The sequence below is a fragment of the Pelecanus crispus genome, chromosome 2 (assembly GCF_030463565.1).
Source record: "Pelecanus crispus isolate bPelCri1 chromosome 2, bPelCri1.pri, whole genome shotgun sequence".
NCBI classification, from domain to species: domain Eukaryota; kingdom Metazoa; phylum Chordata; class Aves; order Pelecaniformes; family Pelecanidae; genus Pelecanus; species Pelecanus crispus.
Genome location: NC_134644.1, coordinates 162,569,926 through 162,596,895, shown reverse-complemented (window position 1 = coordinate 162,596,895; position 26,970 = coordinate 162,569,926). Strand labels below are relative to the sequence as shown.

Below are 26,970 nucleotides of genomic sequence, written 5' to 3'. Positions count from 1 at the left end.
ATGGGCAGTTCACAAGTAAGTAGATATTTAATTTGTGTTGTCAAGAATGCAACAATTTCCTGTTTTTCTTTTTGTCCATTTTCACTTTAAGTGATATTAATACAGCTGCAAATGAAGCTTTAACTTCAAAATCTACTTTAAGAGTGTGGGGGAAACTTGTATGAAGCTGGTAACATCACTTAATTGCAGTACATGAATAGTGAAACTATTACTGTAACACACAAGTTCTGAGTGTTTTAATGCTCATTGTGGCTTCGTTAAAAAGGGCAGCACTTCCATTTTGAGAAAAAGAAATGATGTGTAGGATGTCATGGGAAAACTAATTTTAGTTAGTTTAGCAAATTTGTGTTGGAACATTCTGAACACTAAAATAATTCCCTAAAGATGTATGAAAAACTTCCTGTCCCGAAGGCCAACACTTTCGAAATTTGGCTAAGTTTATCACTGAATAGTAGGGACAGGAGTAATCTCAAAGTGCGGTGCTCACAGAAGGGCCTGATTAAAACCCAGATGTCAGGATTTACTACATCAAATTACCATATGAGTTTTGACAGAGACAATTTTGGCTAACATTTGGGTGTTTAATAATAAATATCTAAATCTGCATAAAGAAATTTAACCTCAAAACAACCTGATTGTCAAAAGTTTGTGTGGTAGCTGTGAATGATCGGTCTTTCTCAAAGTTAAGTAGCTTGTGCTGAAGAAGTTGGGGGGTTTTAGCTCCAATTTAAAAACTAATGAATAAAGGGAAATATATATTCAGCAGCACATTTTCTCCTTGAATGCCAAAACCCTGCAGTTTTACAGTATGTATCAGTAGAAGACAGCCTGTTTGCTGATACAGGCTAATGTTACGTTAGTTTCTCTAAGATTTGTATTATTTTATTACAAGACTTTTTTTAATTCAAATTCAGTAAGGCCTTGAGAGATGCCGAGCATCTGCTGCTTTTGGACCAGCCCTTCAGGATATCACCTCTGCCAGACTGAGCAAGAGAGCCCGTACCATTTGCGCAAAGCTCCAGCTACTAAGCCAAGGAGCTTTTTGGCTCCTTGTGAAAGGTTAGATGGTCCCATCTCCTCACCATCCTTTTGTGGCCTGGCTGCTTGCATAAGGGGAGAGAAGCAAGCAGTTCATCAAACTATCTTTGCATACGAAAGAAGGCCAAGAAAGGTCCTGCCACACAGCACTGTGTGTCTACATAATCACACATTGTAGGGTGTATCTCCTGAGGGTCCTGAGCCTGGAGAGCCTTTCACTGGACACTGCACTGAATGCAGTGTAGAGCAAGCACATTCAATTTAGGTTTAAACTAGCCAGTTGAGGTCTATCTAGGGCAAGAGAGATCTCAGCACTGCGTGTCAGGCAAGTTTAGCAGTTGTATGAGCTCCATGCTAGACTAGATAGCCTGGACGTAGGTGCAGTACATCGGAGTTGTGCTGTAGGTTTCGGTGGGAAGAGCTGTGAGCCCATGTTGGAATAGAATCCCATGATTCAGCCCATGACCCATCTGGGAATGGCATCATGCTGTGTTTGTCCCTAGGAGATTACAGGCAGTCATGGAGAAATGCCTCCATCTGTATCAGAGAACCGCTTCTGGAACAGCCTGAAAATATTAAGTTCTTAACAGAGCTTTTCAGCTGTGGTTTGTTCTTTCTCCTAATCTCATGTTTTGCAACCACAGGTTCATGAGCATCTTATCTATTGTGTTTTTTACACCTCCAGAGCAAGTCTTACAGACTCGCAGATGATGTACGGAAACCAACCGTAGGGGCTACCAGTTTGTCAGCAGATAAGCCAGTAAGCACTTTTTTTGTGAAGGATGAAAGGGGCACCGTGGTGTTCCAGCACATGTTGCTGTGGTTTATGGTGGCTTTGGGAGGCACTGCAGTGCACAAAGGCAACTCTTCTTTCATGGTCAAGGCTGACACTGGAAAGCTGGGTAAAACTGGGTTGTTTCATTCTGTTGAGTACTTCTTTCCAAAATTTTGTCTGCTTTGAAGTTTCAGAGGCGAAATTTTTTTGAATAGCCCAAATTCTGCTGGGGGAAATATCAAATTAATCATCTGTGCCAAACAAGGTATTTTATTTGGTTCAATGGATTTAGGTTTTAAAACTTTTTTAAAAAATGTCATTATTAAATTAAGTTTTCACTGAAAGCTAAGGATTGTTCAAAGAAAAGGCTCCATTATGTGGATGTTAAAATGGAACTTTTCAGGTATATCAAAATGTCTCATTTTAAAATGGAGCTTTCATCAAAATTAATATCTTGCTGAATTTATGTTAATTTGTTATGTTAAAATGTTAATTTGAACAAAAGTAACAAATTTTACTGAAAAAAATGCTTTCAACAAAAAAATTCCAACCAGCTCTAAAGTGTACCTTTTTCTTAGAAACTGAGCTCTCAGTTAAGAGCTGCACCTGATACAACATTACAGCTCCAAATCTGCATATTTCCACATGCTTTTTGCTCTCTGAATTCAACCTGGTCCCTTTTTCTACAATCGAACAAAGTTTTTGACTGCATATCCTTAGGGATTTAAAGTCTCTAATTATTTTCTCTGTCTGCAGTCTAGCATCAAGCTTATCTGTACTTCTGCTGTCTTCAAAGTTGCCACAAGTAGAATCAATGCACCTGAAAATCTGGGTAGCTGCTCTGCTGTAAGCAAGTTGCTTTGGGGACATTTTGGGAATAGCAGCAATGGTTTTGATGGTATGATAGTTTGAAAAGTTTGCTAGATTTTGACTTCTGTGAAATTGTGTAATTGTTTTTTAACCTTCTGTCTGTCAATAATCCAAGATGACTCTTTATGCATTATTCTGTTGTTCTCTGTGATTGTGACGTGAATTAATCTGGGGGGTGGGCGAGTTCTTTGGTTTTGATTTAAACCACTTTTTGAGATTCTCTGGGACTCCCTTGAGTTTCATCTTCTCATTGTAAAGCAGCCCAAACCTTCTGCCAAGGAGGACTATAACATAAGAAGGGGGTGGCAGGTTGTCGTGGGCCAGATGGTTTGAGAACTTGAAGGTAAAAAAGTGAGTGTAACCTGGAGAGCACATCTGCCTGAGGGGTTCTCTTGGGGATAAGCTCACAAACATCACAAGGGCCTCTGTGTTGTCTAGGGACATTTCTATCCTTGTAGAAATGTTTCCTTAGTACAAGTATTACTTACCACAGCGTGATTTTATTATCTCATCACAAAGCTCAACAATTGCTATTTGTTGCTTCCCCTGGCAGACCAATATTCAGTGACAGTCAATCCTTGTTCAGGCCCTGGCCATAAGCCCACAGTCAGCAGAAGACAGAAATACCTTCTTGTTCAGCCACCCAACACCAGGGAAGAGCTGTGGCAGATTCTTTCCATTTCCACGGTCCCCTTTTATCCAGGATATTTGCTGTTCCTTTTAGGTATGAGGCTGTCCTGTGAGTGCAGCTGTGGTAGGTGTTAACAAGCATCTACCCATGAAAAATTTATGATATGTCTGTGGCAAAAAAAAAGAACCCATCTGAAGTATCAAAGGGTCATTACATTTATGTTTTACACAATGTAGACAGGTCAAACAATTATGTTTTACAAAAGCATAAAAAATTCCAAGCTATCTGGACTCTAACGTTCTTCTTTGTCTAGAACATTTTTAGTATACTCTACCAAGTTCTGTTGTTACTATCCAGAAAAATTACTCTGCCTTTATTGTTAACTATGACTACTGACTGAAGCAATGGATGATTACTGCTGCTCTGGGTGACTCTAGTGACGTGGGAGTATCTTGAGACTTCCTTCATCCTGTGCAGTAGAAAGGAGTTAGACACAGAAACCTCCAAGTTCTGTAGACACAGTTGGCTTGTCAGACACTAAATATGCAATATCTGTATAGTAACAGCCCTTCTATGTGTTTATGAATATATAGGTGGTGTTTAGGTAATGCATCTTGCAGAGGAATGTTTTAAAAACAATTAAGGGACCAAGGGGAGAAGCATGCAGTCTTGGGGCTTCCCTGATGGAGTGCAACATCCTTCCAGTTCTTCTCCTTTTAAATAATTCAGCTTTAGAATACATGAAAGAGTCAGCATGATGTTCCCAAAGATTGTGTCCATGTTTTTCAGCCCTGCGTAGGTATACTTAAGTCATGTTAGCTTTCATGCTGGCATACATAAGAATTTCCTTCAGTTCCATCAATGTTAACTTACCAAAACTCATCACAAGTCTTAGTTGAGGTAATGAGTGTAAAATTTTTAATAAGACATGAGGACACTTGAGCTATCTCTGTATCAGTATGCAAGTCAGAGATTTGGTATCTCAGCTGAAAAAGAGGCAGACTATGCCAGTTTCCAATCATTTCAGTTATCATCATCGCTAATGGCCCAGCATACAAAGTGTTTTCCAACCAGGCATTATGGTCAATAAAAGTAGACAAGTCCACCCCAGCATAACAGAGAATTATTCCAGACTTGGTATTCTAGTCTAGAGTTGTCCTAGGTGAATAAAACCATTTGCTTGCTTTTTTTTTTTTTTTTTTTTTTTTTTGTGGCTACCATTTGCAAGATAAGTATTAAAAGGAAGTGATGTGAGGCATGACTCATGACTAAACACAAGCATGGTGTCTCTGGAGATGTCTAGCATCCTTTCCTGCCTCGGCTTCAGCTGCCACATCGGGGGGAGTCAGGTCCCTGTCAGCCCTGTGTCATCTCTGCCAGCCCCACACAGGTGTCAGGTGCTCTGGCACATCTCAAAGATGTCTGTATTTAAGCAGATAAATTGAGCCCTCTGAAATAAAAGCTGCAGTTTCGCAACTTTGGCATTCCTGCTGCATGGTACCCTGCTAGCTAACTGATCTTAAATGTAATCTGCATTAACAAGTTCCACCAGCCACAAGAGTGTTTAGACACATTAAAACCAGACAATGTAAAATTCAACCATGAGACAACCGTCTCCAACCTTTTTTTTCTGTCTTCATTGTGGACTTCTCTATCATGGTGATCAGCATGAATAAATGGAGTGTATTAAAAATTAGCCATAAGCTATTATGAGATGGTATATTAACAGATACTTAGAAACAGGAGGGACGTTGTAGGAGAGAAATGGTTTTAATTTTGCAGTTTAAATACTGTTGGTTTTAATTTTGCATTTTAATAACTGTCAGAGCAATTACCTTCACTGTTGCCACTTGTTTGTAATAGGAAAAAGTAAATATGACTAATTCTATTAGGATCTTGTTGTCACTGCAGTTTTAGTCTCAGATGTAGAAAATAAGGTTATTTGCACCTCAGTTAGGAAAGAGTCACTGAGTCATTGCAAAGGCTATTGAGTAATGAAGTCTAATCTATGTGACTTATGTATATTGTATTGTCCAGTATAGACTTCATATAGAAATTGGTTTGTTCTTGGTAGCAACAAACTGTCAGCAACAAGCTAGCCTGACAGTGCGTGTTGCTGTCGTACAGCTGTTAGACCTAAAACAGCCGTAAGGATTTGGGAGAGTGACAGCCTGCCTGGCAGATGGCGGATGGCATTTGGAGGCACTGATACCATTCTTTGAGCAGTCAAGGAGGCAGATGGCAATTTTCCAATTACATATTGTGGTTGACTGAGAAAATTGCTCAAACAAACAAAAATGACAGGTACATTTTACAAAACAGCAGAGGAAGAAACCTTGCTGTCAAAAGGACACAGGTAGTCCTTAAGGTAGCGCTTGCCAACTGACATACGTCAAAAAGGTGTTTATCAACCCCACCTTTTTATTACCATAGCACAAACCCTGGTGCTTGCTGATACTGCCCTGCTGCCAACATGCCACAGCTCTTTGCTTCTGTTTGGTTTTAAATGTTAGTGCCCATCTACTCTGACCTGTGTGCTAAAAGCCTTTACATTTCACATAAATTCCTGCCTGAATAATTGAGCCAAATAATTTGAATTTCACTGAAGAAGAGCTTGCAAAAGAACATCTTTCTTTGATGCAAGGATGATAGGAGATGGTGAACCTGCCATCCGCTAATGACCAGATATCCTCACCCCTGAACAGCCTTTCCTAGTTAAATGAGACCCGACCTTGCCTACCAGTAATTGCTCTTTGTTTCTTTTGCTTCTCCACTATATTAGAGAGTTCTAATATTTGGAAGTTTTTCTCAAGGAAGTACCTATGCACAGAAATGAAATGGGCTTTATCTGCTTTTCTGCCCTTTCTGATTGATGGTCTGGAGCTTTCTGAGCAAGTCACCTTTTTATCCCCTAGATTATTTGCAGCCCCATGCCAGGCTGGCTGACACAGCCGGGAACAGGGTCATGCCAGTGTCCTAGGGCCTCGCTGCCGCAGAAAGCAGCCGCAGGTCGCAGGGCCTCATTGCCAGCTTGCCCCAGGGCCCTCATACGTCCCACAGCAAAGCCAGAGGCTCCCAGTGGAGGGGCGATCCTCTGCCTGCCGGCTCTGAGAGCTCTCCCACCCACAGCTCTGAGATGGGTGGTACGTGTCTCCAGGCTCTTTGCCACGGGTGAGGGAGGTATGTCGCTTGTCAGGCAGGTTGGATGCTACTGCTGAAATGTCTATTCCTCTTCTATGTTGATGTTCATTCTGGTCTCAACTGCATTTTTAACTGACACAACCAGGAAGATAGATTTTCTGTTAGGAATGCATAGGTTTAAAATAGGGTGGCATTTTTATATAAGAATATTATACCTTATATAGCCGTAGGAGGCTGTGGCTATTCTTGTTATGCACATACCCTCTGCTATGATCCAAAAATTGACCCAGTTCAAATGGGCCTAAGGTAGCATTACAATAGGTTGAAAAAAAAATTTTATGACTGAAAATGTCTGTTCAAGTAGATCACGCTATTGATGAAGTACAAATGTAGCATCATGTTTTCAGTCTGTCTTTGGAAGCAGATCAGAATCAAAATACAGCAGCCTACTCCCATGTTTTATTCTCTTGTGTTTTATTCTTAACACACAGAAATGCTTGAAAATGAGTGATGAGATTTTGGGCTGTTTACCACTAAGACTGTCCCTTTGGGTGGGATTTCAGGGTTTGTTCTGCTAACAAGATGTTATCCTGACAACGTGTAATGTACTAGAAAACTAAAACCACAAGATCTAAGACAACATGCCCTTTTTTTTTTCCTATCCAGTACTGTTAGTCTAGTTAACCTTGGATTCCAGTTGCATTATAGCTCATAAAAGGTTTCTGCCAGGATAAATAATTAATCTTGAGTATATTTGTGCTGATAAAAAATTAATCATGTAGGTGCTGATTTGCCAAAAGCTTTCTTTCATGATCATAGTATATTAGATACAATTTAACTAATGAGATGAACACCCTGGCCCTGTCATTTATTATGCTAACAAAGTGACTAGATGGTTTGGGACATTTCCTGGTAGACAGAGAAAAATTTTCCTCTCCATAGAAAAGAGGAATACAGCAAATCATAGAACTGGAAGGCACCTTGAGATGTCAGCTCACTTATCCATTGCCTACAGCAAGATCAGCTCTGCCCAAACCAGTCCTTGACAGGTCTAGCAGTGCTGAGCTGCAGAAGGACTGGTTCATTAGTTGGAGACAAGGATCCCCAAAAGTCTTTGAACAGGTGACTCAGTGACTGTGCACAGTGAGAACTGAGAAATCTCAACAGGTTCCACAGTTTCCTATCTGGGACGGGTTTTCAATTGGTTTGGCTTGTCTGTTTGCTTTTCTGGCATTCCTCTGCTCACCTTTGGGACGTTTTGAATCATTTGGGGCTTGGCTTCCTGAAGAAACAGGATGCATGACACTGCAGTATGTATATATCTGTTACTCTAGCTAAAAATATTTGAAGCCACTGGACAATTTTTAGATTAATTTACTAGCAGGGTGTTAGTCTCAAAATTATTAGGTGCCTGTTACGTTTCTTGAAAATCTGGAAAAGAGAGACTGTATTAGAAATCCCTTGAAAGAAAGACTGAGGCATGAGCTCAACCCTTATAAGACAGCAGAGAATCCACAGAGTGATGGGCCATTATGCCTGTGCCCATTGCAGGAATTGCTTCAGCTGTAGTAGGCAGTAGAGGCACCAAAATTAGCCAGACAGCAGATGTAAATCTGTGGGAAACTAGGCAGAGGGGTTTCTGGTGCTCACCTGCTTGGTAGACAGGAAAGCTCAGATTGCTGTATATGGAACTGGCTTGTGCCATTCTTTTTAAAACCTTGGTTTTCTCCAATGCATTTTTGTACATATAATTAAATATACATGAAGAATAAGAAAACTGGTGAAATAGCTGTGGCATGATTCTGTTGCCCACCTCCAGTAACCACTGGTCATGCCCTCAGGTATGTGAGACATCTGCCCTGGGTTGACAGATGCAGGTCCCACAGGAGACTATTAATTTCTGACAGGCAGCAAGGCAGCTTACCCTGGCACATGTCTGACAGCACCAGACACCTACGTTTAGACAACCAAATACTGCCCTAAATTTTATTCCAGACCCCGTCACGTGCAGGAGTCAGTGCTGTAAAGAGCATGGCTGGGTTAGTCTGCCCATTCTATGTGCTGCAATTTTGAGATTTAATTTTTATTCCTATTAAGCAAAAGAAAAATGAAAACAGCAACCAGAGAGAAGCTTGAAATTAGACATCCACTAAATAAAGCACATAAAATGGACCTGGCAAAACTGAAGACTGGAGTGGGCAGTCAACATCCCTGGATCAATCCAGCCCTTTTTAGAGCTCTTGCCCATCACTATTAGACCTGCATCTCGACTGCTGTGGTCAGCAGCCACATTCCTGCTGGCTCTTCCTAGCGATTTGCTTGTAAAGGTCTGCATCTGCATTTGTCCGTGTACATTATCAGCATCGACCTGTGTTAGAGCTGCAGCAGGTGAGCACTCTCAGCAGCATCCTGAGCAGCTGCCCTTGATGTTGTTTTGACAGTACTCCTCCATAAACCTCTGTTCCTGAGCATGGTTGTGGCATCTACCTGAGATGATGGAAATAGAAAAATAGCTGTGATTGCTCAGCTGTATGATTGCTCAGATATTTTCAGGTAGGGCATGTTGTCTCTCTCTTGCAATACAGGAAGCTACCTGGCATGCTCATGGTAGTGTTTCTTCTGTTCTTGTCTACTGACAGATGAGCACTTTGTATCTACTGCAAACTTAGTTGTCTTTAGCTGTGGTGGGTTGACCTTGGCTGGATGCCAGGTGCCACCAAGCTGCTCTATCACTGCCCTCCTCAGCATGACAGGGAGGGGGAGAAAATGAGACGGAAAAAAACCTTGTGGGTCAAGATAAAGGCAGTTTATTAATGGGCAAAAGCAAAGGCCGTGCGCAGAAGCAAAAGGAAAACAAAGGTTTATTCTCTACTTCCCATGAACAGGCGATGTCCAGCCACTTCCCAGGAAGCAGGGCTTCAGTGTGCATAGTAGTTGCTCCGGAAGACAAACATCATAAATAACAAATGTCCCCCCTTCTCCTTTCTTTTAGCTTATATTGCTGAGCAGACATCATATGGAATGGAATATCCCTTTAGTCAGTTTGGGTCAGCTGTCCTGGCTATGTCCCTTCTGAAGACCTTGCCCACTCCCAGCCTGCTGGTGAGGGGGGGAATGTTGGAGAGACAGCCTTGATGCTGTGCAAGCACTGCTCAGCAGTAGCCAAAACACTGGTGTGTTCTCAACACCTTTCTAGCTACCAGTACAGAGCACAGCACTATGAGGGCTGCTGTGGGGAAAAGTAACTCCATCTCAGCCAGACCCAATACATTAGCTCAAGGAAGATACTGGATTTTGTCTTCAGAAATGTCTGCAATGTATTGCAACATCCCACCAATTCTAACTGCTGATGCCTTGAATCCACCAGAGCTCTTACTTCCCCTGCCATGTCTTTCTTGGTTTTGCTGACCTTTTTGTTAAACTGTTCATTTGTGCAGCATAAGGGCTCCAGAGGCTGAAATATCAAAGAACAGTTTCCAAATGCTTCTCTAAGCATTGCAGACCATCTTCAACTATAAACTCATCTTACATCTCCTTAAAGTCAAATGTAATTTACAGTAGGAAGAACTACTTGGTGTGCTTCACAATAAGGTAGAAGTGTTAGTTTCAGATCAGTTACAATCTATCTAGTTTGATAGAAATAAATCTGTGGCAATTCTAGCCAAAGCTGCAAGGGAGAATTATTGTTGTCTAAAATATGCTTGAGTGAGGCAAAAACTGTTCAAGCTAAGGAGCACTGTTGGTAGAAAAAACAAGTGGACACAGGCCATAAATACAGCTAGGCTGGAAGTGAAACTAGGATTTCTTACCACTAGAACTCTGGTTACACTAATTAATATAGAACTATTGGAGATAAATATAGAAGAAAACAAAGTAACTGAGTAGATGGAGCTGGACCAATTTATGGAAGCAAGTTTCTTGACATCCTATGTCCAGCTGCAAAATTTGTATGCAATCTGTCCACCTGATATTTCAGACTTCACATCATGCTATCACCAAAATTCCTATAACACTTGTAAGTCATTAAAAATCTAAAAATCTTCAACCAGCACACTACTCAAATCTAATCTAAGATCCTAACTCTAAAACAAGAACTATATTAAAGTGATTCTGCCCATGTTTTTAAAAGAAAAATGTCTACAAGACAAATGGTATTAAACATCAATTTCTTTTGCCATTTATCCCTTGCAGGGAAATCCACCTGTTAAAATCCACAGGGTAGGAAGCAGTACAGTTCTGAAACAGCTCTCCCTCTCCTGCATGGGAAGGCTGTGTCAGTGGGCAAGATCAAGGCTGGGACGCAGCAGGTAGTGAATTTTAACCAGGGCTTTCCAGATGACTCAGGAGTTGGCCTTGACAGTCACTTACCCAGAGTATCAGATTTCCTATCTATAAAGCTGCTAATAATATTACACACAGTACTATAAGAATAATATCCCCCGGGTGCATCTTTTAATGTTTTACAGTCATTTATTCTATGATTTGAAGACAGAGGCTTTAGCAGAGCTGACTCAATAGACTGCTCTGGTGCTTTAAAACAAACATGTCCTGAACATAATTAAGAAAGAGGCCTTCCTTCCCTTCCATATGATTTTCCCCTTGAAAAGAAATACTTCATGGCTTTATGAATCGTCATAAATCCACAATGTTATTGAAGTCACCAGTGCTACCTGGTGACTCCTGCCTGTTGCAACTGTGCTACACACAAACACAACAGCTACGATGACACGTTGCACCTAGGAGTTAGAGACTTGCTAAAACCTGAGCATAACTGACCAGCCATCAAGGCGTAAGAGAGCAAACCACTCTCCCGAAGTCCTGTAAGGACATTACCAGGACCAGGTGCATCGGTGATAAAGTTGGGGCAGTGGAGCTGCAGAGGCAGCAGCATCGCTGTGACGAGGGCAATACCCACAGCCCAGCACTGCTGGTGGGTAAGGCAAAGCAAAGTACAAACCAGCTCCCTGCCTTTGGGTGTTTGTGTAGGTGTTTCTGTCCAGGCTGAATGACTGAAAAGTGGGAGCAAATGCTAGATGATGCCTTTTTCCTCGCAGTACATCTTCTGTCCCAGGTCAGGAGAAGGTGAATGTGGAGCAGCAGTTCTCAACTCATATTGTTGGAGTGAATTTGGGGGTCTGTGAATTGGAATAGCACTTGGATACTACAAAGTAGTCAAATCTATGCATTTGATATGTTAACACTTTTCTCTGTATTTTGTGCTCCAGAATTGTCCCTTTTTTTGCCAGTCTTTCAGCTGCTGCCCTGATCCTTATCCTCACAAAAAAATGCTTTGCAAACAACTCTAGAATAACTTCAGTACTGGCTGCCTAACACAGATAGCAGGATCAACCGTATGAGTGGCGTGAATATCATCTGAAAAGCATACTAACACTATAGAGCCAAAATAATGATAGCTTAATGTCACCATCATTTACTCCATTCAGATATTGTACCCTGTTCCTACAAACAGCTTTCTACATGGTGCAGGGGAAAGGCAGGGATACTGTCTCTCCAGCTTACAGTGTCCTTTGAGATTGCTCCAGGGTGCATGATACAGATGCAAGAAGTAATTAGGAGCACATTACTCAACATAGTGGTAACTCTGACAATACTACCAGTCATATGTTAAAGTATGGACTGAAGTGTTTAACAACAGTTTGCGTGTTAAACTTGGTATTATGGAGAGGGGAAAAACATACTGGCACCGCACACTGCTGTCTGTGGGGCACACTCAATTGAACAGGCAGCACAGCACCCACCTGCATGCTACGCCACAATGCTCTCTGAATCCACCACGTGTTGAGGAGCACCTGGACCACAGTCCTGTCAACACCGTGCCTGTACGACTCTCCAGCAGAGGCCCGTTGTGTATGCAGCATTTGCATCCTGGGGCTGTACATCCAGAATAGGCTTTTGTTGTATTGTGGGATCCCATTGTTCTGTTCCCCCAAATTCATCACCCACTGAGTCTGGTTAGTTGTCATGGTTTGTTTTGGTATTACAGAGAACAAGCGTGAATTTTATTCTCACAAGAATGGAGATGAGAGTATAGCAATCAGAAAAGAAGAAAGAAATTAGAGCTGCTTAATTTTCAAGCATGTTGTGCAAAAATATATCTTTTGTTTGTGATTCCGTCAAACGAGAAGCACGTACACCCTATCGTAATAGAAAAATGTGAATGCAATTCATTTTGGATAAAGACAGTGATCAGTGCATCTGTTTTCTAACTTTGCGCTTTTCCCTTTCTTTTTTGACAAATTCCTGAGAAATTTGAAGACCATTAAATAAAATGTCCCACTAGAAAATATTGCTTCCTTACATGCATCTATTTCCACCTTATTTGAAAGGTTTAGAGAAGCACATGTGTGTGTCAGAGCATACAGTAGGATACACATTTACAAGCAATATTTGTGATAACGATGTGGCAAGGAAAGTGTTACCTTGCGCTGTACAGAGAGAAATTATTGCATTGTTATTGTACCTTACTAATTGCTATTGTTGTAAAAATAACTTTCCATTTCAGTGAGATGGCTGCACTGCAGCAGCTACCATTAGCAGTAAGTTGTATCCTAGCTGCTAAGTAAGTGCATTAGAAAAGCCAGGTACCTAAATGGTCTTTAGTCGATCACAAAGGTACGTCGGTAAAGCAGGGTAGGAACTGGATTTGGGCTTTCTCCTTGAGATAAAACCCTTTGTCTTTTGACAGAGGACTCCTTTATCCAGAGCTGTAGCTCTTCCACCAGAACTAGTAGATCACGGCATGAAACTTTTGGAGAATACCAACAAACAGACTTCCAGGCTATATGTATACTTGTAAATAAAACAGGCTGTTCTCTGGCCAGATGGGTATGTGGCAGAGCATGGCCCACAGCCATATGGCTAAATTCTCTTTATCCCACAAACAGAATGATCTTGTGCCTAATGACTTTCAGGAATCGTCTTTGCCCTACTCTCCTCACAGACAAGGAGGTTAATCAGCCATTTAGCCTCTTCTGCTCTTCAGCAGGACAGTGGCGATCTCAGAAGGGCTTAAAAGCAGACTGCCATGCCCTGGCGTGTCATAACCCTTAATTTAGTAGAGAGCAGAGTGCCATGCCCTGGGGTATCATAACCCTTAATTAACAGCGGTGGTGCCAGTGCCTGGCAGCCCTGCAAAGCAAATAGCCTGATCCACATGTTGCTATTTGAATGGAAATGCCAAAGCACTTGAAGTGCCCACTTAGACCCCTGAGTACATGGTGTGCATATAGTCCTACTTGATTTAGGAGCCTAGGACCTATTTTCCAGTATTCTTTTAGAGTTTAGGCATTTAAAAGATCTGATTCATGATCTTACAGGGGTTGAAAGCATTGCTGACCTCCTGGTCTCAGATACTTCTACCCTTGTCTGAGAAACAGCAGAATAGAGGGTGTACCAGCATTTCAGCCCTTGTGATTCACAGCCCATCAGTTTAGTAGGAACAGGCATGGTTTTCTGCTTACATTGATATGTTAGGCTGTAAACTGCTGCTGTGGCTGTGGACTTTGAGTTATTATCCCTGATAGATTTAGCTCAAGGTAACCACATGTACTATTTTGCCAAAACAAAAAAACCCACTAGCTTTATCACAATATAGATCTACAATTAATCTTGTTTGCATGAATGCATCAACACAAGAAACATTTGCAGGACCAATTTTTATTCAGCTGATTGGGATTGTGAGCTCCTACTACTTACATATGTACTGCAGAGATGGGGCATGGCTCTGTAGACATCTGATAAGGTGTTTATATTGGCCTATTGTTAAAGTGGTACAAACAAATAATATTTGATCTGGCATGAAGATGCCTAGTATGACGTTATTACATTTAAATTACATGAATAACCCTGAACTGGCAAAACAAAGTTATATAGGATCAGCACCATGTGTCATGTGGTGACAGGTATTTGTGGACCGATTCTAGGAGCCCTAGTGACAGATACAGTATTTCAGCAAAGCCTAGAATGAACTTCACAGTTTAGATGATATGAACAAAGATCAAGCAAGGACCTGGCCCAAACTGCTGTTACTTGGAGAGACTAATGCAAAATTGTTTCCCATGTATCTGTTTTCCTAGTCAACCAATAAACACCGTCGTCGTGGGTTTGATGCAGACCAAGATGCCAAGAAAATACATAGCGCCTGCAAAGGAGCAGGTGAGAAAGCTCTTGTTTTTTGTACAAAGGGCAATTCAAGTTTATAAAGAGCATGTACATAAACGTAGGGAAAAACAAGCGTTTCAACCACTTTCAGGTAATCTTTATGCTTTCTGTCACTTACTGACTCAAAGAACATGCACACCCATGAAGTTTTATATGATTAAGATAAATGGGAAGAGAAGCCAGTTTGTTCCTCAAAGATGGGAAGATCCAGTTTGATAATTGCTTGGCTCCAGGGGATTGGGATAAACATGCCATTTGCTCCCTGCGATAGGAGCATCAAGCTGTCAAGGTTGATGTGATAGTCATGGGATTCAGCTAGCCAGGTCAGATTAAGGTCATGGTTATATGTCCTTTCCCAGGCCTTCAAGGACCAATCAAAAACATCACCACCTCCATATACTCATCAAAGCGCACTGCAGTTCCATCAGCTGAAAGGAATATATGATGGTACTCAATTGGCATCAGTGATTTTTAACCAAAAATACTGGCTCCCACCATCTTCTAAGGTAGTTTAAAGTAAGCTAGCTGACTGTGCATTCATGTGAACAAGGATTGCACAGTGTTCATGGGATCCTCAGGTCCATGGAGGTGACAATGTCCAGCAGAGGAAGAACAGCCATGCAGCATGTGAGAGCAATAAGTTATTTATCCACTCCAGGTATTTGCATGGTAAACATGTATTTAAGCATTTCTTCCTGGTGTAGCACTGACATTCAGGATCAGCTAGTTAAGTGTCTGTATTTTAGGAATTGTTCTTGTCCTATCAACTGAACCCCCTCAAGACAGTTCCCCAGAGGACTCTCCTGCTGAGATTTTAACTCCACATTGTCAGATAGCAATGTTTTTCCTTCTAAAATTGGACAATGCCTTCTGTCTTGGTCCTAAGCAAGAAGAACTGGACAAGATGCCCTAAACTTGTCCTATATGTACCCGGTGGTGATATGCAGGGATGAAAACACATCAGCTGCTGCTGAATGCCAATATCATTTGTATCTTTACAATTTGTACTGGTAGCTCCTCAGAAACCCTTGCTGGTCCCTGCTCCCAAGAGCCTGTGATGAGGCATGGCACAAAGCCCAGTAGGTGGATGCAACAGATGGAAGAGACCACAAGGAGAGCATGGGGCAGTGTCCACCAGCATGACATGCATGCATCAGCAGACCTGGCATATGGCTTGATGCCTTTGATCAGCCATCTAAACCCTTTATATGCTATGGGCATTTTGGCAGTCTCCGTCACTTGCAGGGTCATAGGTCCCTCCTGAAACACACTGTCCACTTCAAAACCTGTCTTGAAGAAATAGTGCCTAAGGCAAGCTGCTGGCCCTGAGATGGAGGTGCACCAGGGCACGTGTTAATGCAATAGCTACTCTATTCTGCCTTTTGGGTGTCCAAGTAGCATCACTGCAGTCCTGTCCCATTAACCACAAACATAATGAATGCCTTCCAGCAGCTTTGTTTAGTGCAAACATCTGTTTATATGGCTGAGGGCAAGAAAAGTACAAGAACAAGGTCATTGCCTTTAGTGAGCTGCTTCCCTCCGTTGCGTAACTTACAGCTCAATGCTGCCCGAGGGCTTTCTCCTGGAGCGGTGCTGCATGTTCAGTTCCCTGCGGGTTCCCAGGAGACACAGCTGCTGTGGTGCCCATCACCAGGGTACCCCATGCTCCCACTTCACTCTCACTTACTTTTGCCAAGAAAACAGCATCAGCAGAGGCTCACACCATGAAGGCTGGTTCCTGCTCCTCTTCCTGGCTCCATTTGGCACAAAACACAAACCATTTTGTACAGGCTGTACATTTGGGCTGTGGGTTAGTGAAGATGATTTAAACACATCTTCATCAACCTTCGCCTCTCACCCCATGCTGTTCATTCTGTTGTGCCAGCACAAGCATTCACGTGCTGAATGAACTGGATCTGGTAGCTGATCGCTCGGGACTACTCAAACAAGCATTGCCACCAAAAACATGTATGTCAGCCTACAGGCACTGGCATAGCCCTGATTTTAGGAGCAGTGTCTGACCTTCTTAAACAGAAGATTCAATTTCCCTGATAAAATATAAGCAGCACAAGATGGTGAATTTTTATTTTATGGTCTGAACATTGTAGCTAAATACAGTTAAATATATCCTCAAGAGAATCTTAGATGCTACAAATCCTGAAGTTGGCACCAGTGGGGATATATGTATAGCAATTTTTTTCTCTTTAAAGATCATGTTTTCTTTCCTCTGCATTAGATTCCTGATTAAATAATTCCTATGGACAACTTCTTTTTCAGGAACCGATGAAAAGAAAATTATTGAAGTCTTGTCAAGTCGAACATCGGAGCAGAGACAACAAATAAAACAGAAGTACAAGGCTCTGTATAGCAAGGTATTTTGAACTAAATGGCCTCTCTGTTTCAAACCTCATGCCTGCTAGAAGTACAGCCTACAGGTCTCTGCTTTTGAAAATATCAAGGGCACAGTGGATTTAAGGAGGACACCATTTAATTTCTGATTCAGCAATTTATTTCATCTCCTAAAATACGATTATATTTCTAATCTTAGGCCTCAGAGTCTTCTTGAAATCAGCCTTAACCAGATCAGAGCATTTTAATCAAAGTTGGGAGAGCTAGAAAATAATTCATAATAATTCATAACTGAATTTCAGCTTGTGTTCATCTTCAGCACATTCAGAAAAAGGAATTAACATAAAGGGGAAATTTTAAGCCAGCATCCCTCTCAGACCAGATGCAAATTCAGAGGAACTATTTGATCTTACATCATTATATTTTTGTTGAGTTTAATAGATGTAGTATTGATTTCTTATAGTGATGAAGTAGAACAGATGTTGTAAAACTGAGAAGTCTCACTGGGCACTTGATTTCTGGAGGAGGAAACATAGATTGCCTTAATGATTTTGCGTGTAAGAAAAATAAAGCTTCCAATATGTTATTTAGGTAAACAGCTGAATCCTGCAGAGCTTATTATTAAATTGGTATTTTCTTAAGGTCTGCTTGCTCATTAGTCATTAATCCATCTTAATAAGACAGGCAGCACTGAACCTGAAAGCCTTTTATATGTAAAATTTACAGCAAGCATAATAAAGATTTTGGTTACATAAATACTATAGATTTAGTTCTATAATGAGGATTAATAAAAATAAGCGTTAGAAATGAGCAAATGCAATGAGACATCCCGGTTACATCAGCATGTAGCAACCCTTCTTGCTTGCCTGGGCAGCCTGAATCTCTGGGGAAGGAGCTGCAATTTGTACCATTTCTCTCTCCTGCTGCTTGAAGAAACGAGATTCATCGTCCATGCATTGAAACTGCTCCAACGCTGATGTCAAGCGTTGACTTGCATAGATTAAGTGTTGACTTGCGATTGTGTAAGAGGATATTTAAGAACAATAGATTTAGAGCTGGGCTTTTCTTTTGTTCTTCTGAACTTGCCAAGTATTTCCCGTACTACAGGAAATGTTAACTGCAGATAGCGCTTCAAATAAATCATCAGTAGGCATCCTTCTCAGCGCACATACACTAGCTAGTTCTTCTCCAAGGTCTTACTAAACTAAGTAGATCATATGACAGAAGGTTGACATTTTTTTTTTTGGTGGAAAAAATGCTGATTTTGCTTGGCACAGAAGCACTTCGTAGAAATTTGTTGCTTTTTTCAGTAAGTCAATTTTAACCAAAACTGGAAGAGAAGTTTGGTAAGTTTGATCCCTTCTGTTGCAGCTCTTTCGAAGCAGGAAGTTTCTGCATTGTGTTTCAGAGTAAAGTCTCCTGTTAAGTTTTTAAAAACACTAGTTTGCATTTAATTAAACAAGTAGGAGTCAAAACTGGACTACTACCGGCTGCTATTTGAAGATGGAACAATCATTTCATTCAATCTGAAACAAAAATTTTTAGGGAATTTATTTTGCAAAAAAAAAGTACACATATTTAAAGGCTTTTTGATGTTTTTGCCCCTTTTTGGTACAGAATAAGCCTTGAAATAATGAAAATCCCTGAAACAAAGTAAGAAACCCTCTAATCCCACCTCAGCTTTTGTGCTAACGCTTCTAACTATCCCTGCAGGATTTGGAAGAAGACCTGAAGGGAGACCTGAGTGGGAATTTTGAAAAGGCTGTGCTGGCTCTGCTGGACCTACCCTGCGAGTATGAGGCCCGAGAGCTTCAGAAGGCGATGAAGGGCGCTGGGACGGATGAGTCGCTGCTGATCGAGATTCTCTGCACCAGGAACAATAAGGTTGGGACACCATGTGTGACCTTCCTTAGGCAGCAGGGCAAAGAGCTCGCCAAGAGCATCCCCCTGGAAGGAGGATGGATCAGATCAGCTTCCGTGGCTGAAATGCCTGCTGTCAGTGGTTGCACCTATAAGGTTGCCATACTGGGCTGAAACTCTTGCAGGAGTAAAGAGCAATATAATTCAAATTCCTTCCTTGGTCTGACTCATATCTCCCATGGATGGCACAGAGATAACACTGATGATATAGAAATCCCCGGGTGATTGATTGATTGATTGATTGATTTGTAAATGTTTTTTCCTTATTTATTTATTAATTTGCTTATTTATTTGTTTTATTTGCCTAGGAAATTGTAAACATAAAGGAGGCATACAAACGGCGTAAGTAGTAGTGTCTTTCAAACACCTTCATTTAAAGCCTTTATCACCGGGTGAACAGTCACAGATCTTTTTTTCTCCCCAGTCTTTGATAGGGAGCTAGAGTCTGATGTTAAAAGTGACACAAGCGGCTCCCTACAGAAGATATTAGTCACTGTGCTAGAGGTAAGGCTGGGGGCTTTCCTCTTATACATCTACCTGATAGAGATATTTCCTTTTCTCTGTCCTGTCTACCCTGGGTAATCATAATAAGTATTAACTGATATTTAGAATAATGTAATTATGATATGTAATACAATAATGAGGTAATTATAATAAGCAAAAGACATTCTTCAGGATAAGAACCTTTGATATTTATAGCTTTTTAATATAACTAAAGGAATTATATAAAATCAGAAGTAATTTTATAAATTCCAGCAGTTTCAAGACAACAGCATTGTTTTATTACTATTCATACCACAGTAATGTCTAGAATACCCACTCAAGGTCATGGCTGCATTATGCTGAATTTGGCTTGAAACAAGCAAATTCTCATTTCCATCTCAACTGAGGAATTTAGAATGCAGATAGATACAGAAAAAGTAAGAAAGAGATGGCTGTTAATTTTCCATTCACAAAAAAAAAAAAAAAAAAGTATGTTTTCCAGTAGGACACACTTTATTTTAAACCACCTACACAGAATCATGGAATCATAGAATATCTCAGTTTGGAAGGGGCCTACAAGGATCATTGAGTCCAACTCCCTTCTCCTTGCAGGACTACCTAAAACTAAATCATATGACAAAAAGTATCATCCAGACACTCCTTGAACTCTGACAGGCTTGAAAAAAATTAACATGTCCATAAAGACATAGTACAAGTAAGAAGAGGAGGATCATGCCTAGGAATGCAACATGGTGGTCAGTCTGAGCAGACAGCCCTTAGAAATGAAAAGATTCAATAAATAGAAGAAGCTTTAAAGACCTAACAGTCACATTGCTAAATACACCACAATCAGACTCCCATTTTGGAAAGCGTGGATACAGCTCTCTTCAGCCTCTTGGGGTATATTTTCAGGAGTGACAAATACATATTATTTATAGATTATTTTCATAGATTAGTCCTTCATAATTTCTACCAGGTATTACAGTATTAGTGAACAGTCAGAGTGTATAGATTAGTCAGGAAAATATTTTGCAGTTATCAAGGCATATCCAGCACCACAAAAACCATCAGCACTTCACTGCAGGTACTGGGAACCTTTTTGCAGTATCTGGATGATGGATACGCTAACATTTCTCCTAAGAAACTTTGCGCTTTAAGCCCAGGGTGCTGTACATACCCAGCAGCTCAGCCCTCTGGGGGTGAAACCAAAGGCCGTGTTGGGGCAGTCCTGCCCCAGCTCCGTCTGCACATTTCAGCCCCATTCCCACCCCAACATCTGGCCACGCACACTACCACTTTCCACCAGTGGAAAAATACCCGCAAAAAAAATGGCAGAAAGCAGAACCAGAGAAAAGCCAGGTGGGAAGGGACGTCTGGAGCTCCTCTGGTCCAGCCCTCCTCAAAGCATGGCTAGCTCCAAGCTCAGATCAGGTTTTCCTCTGGTTTTGTTTTCTGCTCCAGACATGTGCTGGCTGGGGGAAGGAGCAGCAACACCCATGGGATGGCAAGGAGGCTGGGGACAAGGGGTGCCAGCAGGCCACCCTGCCGCAGGGGAGCATCCGCAGGGTATGGTCTAATGCCATGCAGCTGCCCAGCCCCAACAGTCCCTTCCTGCTCCAGAGGCATCAGAGTTGCAGTCTCATAAGGGTGCCAGCACACAGCAAATAAAACTGGGAGATAAACTCCACCATACAGGCTTCACCTCTCAAGTCAGCAAAACCTGGGGCTGTGGTAAACATGGACAGGCCATTCAAAACTGTACCACCAAGTCCCACCATGCCCCATTACTAGGCATTGTCAGCAGATGGCAGCAAAACTATAACCAAAATTTTTGTGAGGGCCACGAGCGGACAATCTTCCCTTCCACTACAAAATGCCACTGGGACTTGGTCTGGTTTTTTTACTGTCATGTCCTTTCCTGTAGGCAACCCGAGATGAGACCCAACAGGTCAATGCAGAGCTTGCTGAGCAAGATGCCACAGATCTGTATAAAGTAAGTGCAGTTGTGGAAAAATCCCCATTTGCCCCATGCTGCGCAGCAAGGGCTGCCTTGGGGGTGACTAAACATGCCAAGTACAGGGGCAATGGCAGCGTAAGGTGATGAGTGAGGGGGCACAGGGTGGAGTTTGGTGGATCAAGGGCTCTGGCTGACTTTTTGTCTCTACTGTGGATAAACAAGCGCTTCAAAAAATAACATGCAATCTTTAAGGCAGGAGAAGGCCGCTGGGGAACAGAGGAGCTGGCTTTCAATGTGGTCTTAGCAAAGAGAAGCTATAGTCAACTGAGAGCTACTTTTCAAGCCTATGAAAAGGTGAGTTAATCTCTCCTGCGATGTGGGTTGCATAGGGCCCAACATGTAGTTTGCAGACCCTACAATGACATGTAGAGCAGGCAATCCCTTATTTGCCATTTTAAAACTTCTGAATGCTTTAAGAATCTTGGAAAAACACTTCTATATGACTGGATCCTGATCTTATGGAAAGACACATAGGGGATAAAAGCTGTATCTTCTACCAGTGAAGAACCAATTCCCCTTCATAACCCACACAACATCCAGCCAAATAAATGTCATAATGTCATTTCCTTTCCACAGCTGCACAACAGTGGGTGTCCCCACTCCTGCAGGAGGACCAGCAAAGGGACAGGTTCACAAACTCCTGCCCTGAAGCAGGGCTTCGCTTTTCTGGTCTTCTCTCCTTCTCCAAAGCAGAGCCTAACAAGGTCTCTCATCCTGATCCCAGTGCTTCACACGCTTATATTGTCTGGGCAGAGGCTCACAGAATAGTAGAATAGCCTGGTGTTTAAAGGTCATCTAGCCCAACCCCCCTGCAGTGAGCAGGGACATCTTCAACTCGATCAGGTTGCTCAGAGCGCCATCCAACCTGACCTTGAACGTTTCCAGGGATGGGGCATCTACCACCTCTCTGGGCAACTTGTTCCAGTGTTTCACCACCCTCATCATAAAAAAATTTCTTCCTTATATCTAGTCTAAATCTACCCTCTTTTAGTTTAAAACCATCACCCCTTGTCCTATCACAACAGGCCCTGCTAAAAAGTTTGTCCTCATCTTTCTTATAAGCCCCCTTTAGGTACTGAAAGTACATCTCCAGCCTCTTCCTCTCTGCCCATGCTGGGCAGACAGCCTGTGCAGGTACTTATGCTGCACTGTCCTCTGTCACAAAGCATAAGGCAAAGTAGGTAGCAGGATCCTGGCTGTCTGGTACTTCTCCCAGTGTCACCCACCAGGGACATTTTACTCTTTCCTGGACCTGGAACCAACCTCCACTGAGACCTCTCACCTGGTAATGACCTGTGAAAGTCAAAGCAATGGGAGATCCAAGGTCCTTCTCCTGGCAGCAAGGTGGAAGCTCAGTAGAGACGTTTATTCTCAGGAGAGGGTCCCCCCTCCAGCCTCTGGTTCATAGTCCTGAACTTCCCTAGGGTAACGCTGAGTGCATCAGAAAACTGTAACCCTAGGCACTGAAGATGAAAAAAATTCCAGTCAAGGCCATATTTCAGTGTCAGCACAATTAGGAACCCGTAGTTGGAAAAATGTTTGCAGCTTAATCCAGGTTTTGGTTTGTTGCTGGCCAGAGAACAAAACCAGTCACTAACTGATACTCTCTGTCTCGGAGTGGCCCAAACCCTGGGGGTTCAGTTAAATACTCCAATAGCCAAGCTACCTTGGCTTTTTGATTCCTAAAGCCAAGCAGATCAGGTTGCCCAAACCGATCTACCGCATCCTGCCTGGCTGTATTTGAAGTAGAAGTGGGCCAAGATTAAAGCCATGCAAACATCAGTCTTCTCTGTATTTGGAAAGATAAATAGGGCCAGATCTAAACGAGGTTGAGGGTTTGCAGAACTTAAACCCAAATGCTCAGAAGGTACCCCTTCCACCTTGTACCCGTGGTCTCCCAGCTCTGACCTAGAAGTCCACTAGAGTCTTGAACCATGCAGGGCTGTCCAGATAGGCAAAACAGAACAAAGTAAAAGGCTTTGAGGTTCATGAAGTTCACAAAAGTCAGGATAAACTCTGTTTTGAAGTGGTAGTCTGTTTTTCCCCTTTCATACAGAATAATACAAAAACTCGGGAACAACTGCAGTACTTGTAAACTTTCCCTGGGAAGCCAAAGACAATAAGTAACAAAACTTCATAGACCTGGTAAAGCTCCAAAAATTATCTTATTTGTGTGGGAGCCATCCAGAGCCTTTGATAGAGGGGTTAGAGGAAGCTCGAACAGTTTCTCCTGACTAGGAGTCACTCAAGAAGAAGCTGCAGTTTCTTTGTCCTAGGAGCCCTCAGATACGTGCAACGGCTTGATTTAGGTTGTCCATCTCTTAACCGTTGTGCCTTACCTGGCCACATAGACCTTCTTCTCTTGGTGCCAGTGGATCTGCAAGCACTTACACCAGAGGAGAACTTCATTTGCCCTTGAATTACTTCCTTCAAAAGGCTCTAAGGGATCTGAATAGGCCTTTTGCCATTAGATCCTATGTCTGATGCTGGTTTTATGGCAGTGGGATGACATGTACAGACAGTGGTTCTGATGGCTTCTTTTTTTTGTCCTCATAGGTGTGTGGGAAGGACATAGAAGAATCCATTAAAAGTGAAACATCTGGAGATCTGGAGAAGGCTTATCTCACTCTTGGTAAAAAAAAAAAAAAAAGTGTCAAAAGCTTTCTTTTCTAGTTCTTGCCATCATCTGACATTGCTTGTTGGGGATCTATGTACATCCTGGTGACAGACATCAAGAAAACCCTAAAGTGAGCTGACATAACTGCCAGGAAAAGAAAAGCCAGTTTTCAGAAGGGATTTGGACCCCTTGGTTTTAGAAATAAAACTTCCTAGACACAGCTCCTCTCCACGAAGCTAAATTATTTGCCTTCTAGCACAGGATGGCCACCTCCAATCTGCCCCTGAGGCCATGGCTGTTGATAACTTCCAGCAAATGCCTGGGCATTGTCAGAAGTGTGCTAGCCAGCCACCACAGAAATGTACAGGGTCCTCGACAGCAATTTAGCATTGGGGATGACTGTGTCTGGTATTTAAGCCCATGCCCTGGCTCTAGTTAGCTTACTGGTATTGCTGTTATCCATCTGGATCTGGACTCTCCCAAATCTTGCCCCTGTGAGCTATGGAGTGAGCAGCGACCTGAAGAATAGATGGGCAAGAAGAACTCCAGAGGGGTAAATGCTTGTTCTCATTCATTTCATTTTCACTGTGGAATGGCAGAGTACTCAGTGCTGATCATCTCACTGTGTAAACTGCTTTCCCTATGGAGAAATGTACATCTCCATTCGGACTCCAAGACTTCTTGCATACTGATAGGGGACCAGTCACAGAATGAAAGCCCTGCCAGCTCATATGTCTGAGCATAAACCCTAGAGAGTTTCCTTTATTTCCTCCTTATTTATTTCCTGCTCATTGAAGATGTATCACAAAGTGTAAATATACAAGTATAATGAAGCCTCTTCCTGTTTTCTCTAGTCAGCTGTGCCAAAGACTGCCCAGGTTACTTTGCTACACTTCTGCACAAGTCAATGAAAGGAGGTGGGACTAATGAAGAGACCTTGATTCGCATCCTTGTGACCAGGGCTGAGGTAGGGTACCCTGCAACCTGTAATACTTCACATCAGCTCTGGAAGAAATACAAAGGTAGAGGGTATGGAGTGAGTCCTGGTAGATCACGTGCTCAGTCAACCCATTTCAGCCCAATGACAACAGTGGTCACACTCTGCTTTTGTACCCAGGCAACTCTGATTTTAATATTGCATCTATTTCTGTTTTCAAAAGAACTAAACTAGAAAGCATGCAGGCAATTTCAAGTGGATTCAACTGTACCTGGTTAAAACTAACCCGTGCAGAGGTCTGGCCCCATATGATGTGTGAAAGTAAATTCCTAGTTAAGTAATGATAAAGCAGAAGTTCCCAAATTGAGAACTGCATATAAAGATACGTTGCAAATTTTCTCTGATTCCAGCTGGGAAAAACAGATGGGGAGGAGGGAATAAAAATAAAGAGCCAAAGGAGATAATTGTAATTTTAAAAAGCACAAAACTGCACAAGACATTTGAGATCTTAAACACAGTCTTTATGTCTTCCTTCCTTGTAAGCTGTGTAGGTTGTAACCCCAGGGCTGTTTCAGTCTTGACACAGAGGAGGAGTCATTCACAGGGACTCGGAAAGTGTATTTCTCAATGATGGGCAGTGTGAGAAATTAGGCTCCAGGGTAGTCTCTCTGTTAAGACATGGTCCAATCATGATAATGTTTAAAACCCCCAGTGATAAAGATCAGACCTGACCCGTGCCAATGGGTGCCTTTTCACAGGAAAGCTCGAGATACAGCATTTAATTGTCCCCCTGTAGTAACCAGAAAATTACTTTTGTGGGTGGAACAAAACTCTCTTTTACCCATACTGCTGGTAGTACGTCTTTCCCTGCCTGCCACCACAGAGTGGCCTCAGGAGCTCACAGCGACCTGCGTGAGTTTCTCCAGTACCACGGCTGTGCCCACATGGCACCACTGAGCGCCCGCCGGAGATGCCCCTGGCCGCCCCAGCACAGCTCTCCACACAGGCCCATACACCTCTTCGCAGCTAGCGTCCCCTCACCACACCATCTGACATGGGCTTACCTCAAGTCCGAATGTAAAGCTGAAAGTCCCCAAAGATCTTTAGACCTCCTGCTTTCTCCTCTCCTCCTCCCACTGGGTGCAGTAGACCTTGGATCAGACCGCAGGAGTCCTGGTAGGAGCAGGACATATTACTCAAAGCACATTCCACTCTTCTAAAGATCCTCTTGGTGTCTCCTCAGAGTGACCTGCCAGCAATAAAGGAGAAGTTCCAGCAAATGTACAAGAAGTCGTTAGCTGAAGCTGTCAGATCTGATACCTCTGGAGACTTCAGAAAGTTGCTGCTGGCTCTTTTGCACTAAAAAGCCATCAAGAATGAAGAGGCATGCTGAGCAGCCACCTCTTGATTAGTTTCCAAAATAGCATCCAAAAAATATGGCATTAGCACAAAGAAAAAAATCCAATTTATTTTCTTTCCAGCTGGGAAATATGTTGCCAAGTAATGCTGGACGTGAGGTTTATGTTATGGCTATCTCGCCAAATGTCCTTAAGCAATAAAGACATGTTAAAAAAACTAAATCTAAATTGACCTTTTTGTGTTTGCATATGTGGAGGAATCTTCTGTCATTGTTTCTTCTGTGTAGATTTTCTGTCTTTCTCCTGTTCTGAAGATTATCCCTTTTCTTTCCCCAATTTGACAGGTGCCATGTCATGCCATTACAGTCCTGCCAAGACAAAATGGATAGTAATTTCTTCTCAGCCCATTATCACAGCTCTTTAAACAACCTGAGGGCTGTGAATTAATGATTTAAGTCAGGCCCTGATCAAAATCCTGCTATCAATAGGGAAGGTCAGAGCGATTTCCCTGTCTGTAAGTTGCCCTCTCAGCATAGTCACCTCCTAAGTTATCCCATGAAGGAGATAAGGACTTGCAGTCCCCGTCAGCACCACCTCCTAGAATATGGTGCAGGAGCACAGCTGGAGAAGAGACGGTGCTTCATGAGGTGGAT

The 26,970-nt window shown here is 42.3% G+C and overlaps 1 protein-coding gene across 1 annotated transcript; it reads left to right on the top strand.

Moving 5' to 3' along the window:
* ANXA13 (annexin A13) lies at positions 1 to 26,452 on the top strand. Its single transcript, XM_075705376.1, has 12 exons — positions 1 to 15; positions 1,724 to 1,798; positions 14,552 to 14,630; positions 16,914 to 17,008; positions 18,699 to 18,869; positions 19,214 to 19,247; positions 19,330 to 19,409; positions 21,313 to 21,381; positions 21,598 to 21,699; positions 23,962 to 24,037; positions 24,877 to 24,989; positions 26,203 to 26,452. The coding sequence occupies exons 1-12, from the start codon at positions 1 to 3 to the stop codon at positions 26,320 to 26,322; spliced, it is 1,029 nt and encodes a 342-aa protein (XP_075561491.1). The 3' UTR covers positions 26,323 to 26,452.
* The last annotated feature ends 518 nt before the right edge of the window (positions 26,453 to 26,970 follow it).

Coding starts and splice junctions, on each gene's coding strand:
- ANXA13 (XM_075705376.1), top strand. Junction 17,009..18,698: donor ACAAGGCTCTGTATAGCAAG/GTATTTTGAACT, acceptor CTATCCCTGCAG/GATTTGGAAGAAGACCTGAA. Junction 24,990..26,202: donor TCCTTGTGACCAGGGCTGAG/GTAGGGTACCCT, acceptor GTGTCTCCTCAG/AGTGACCTGCCAGCAATAAA.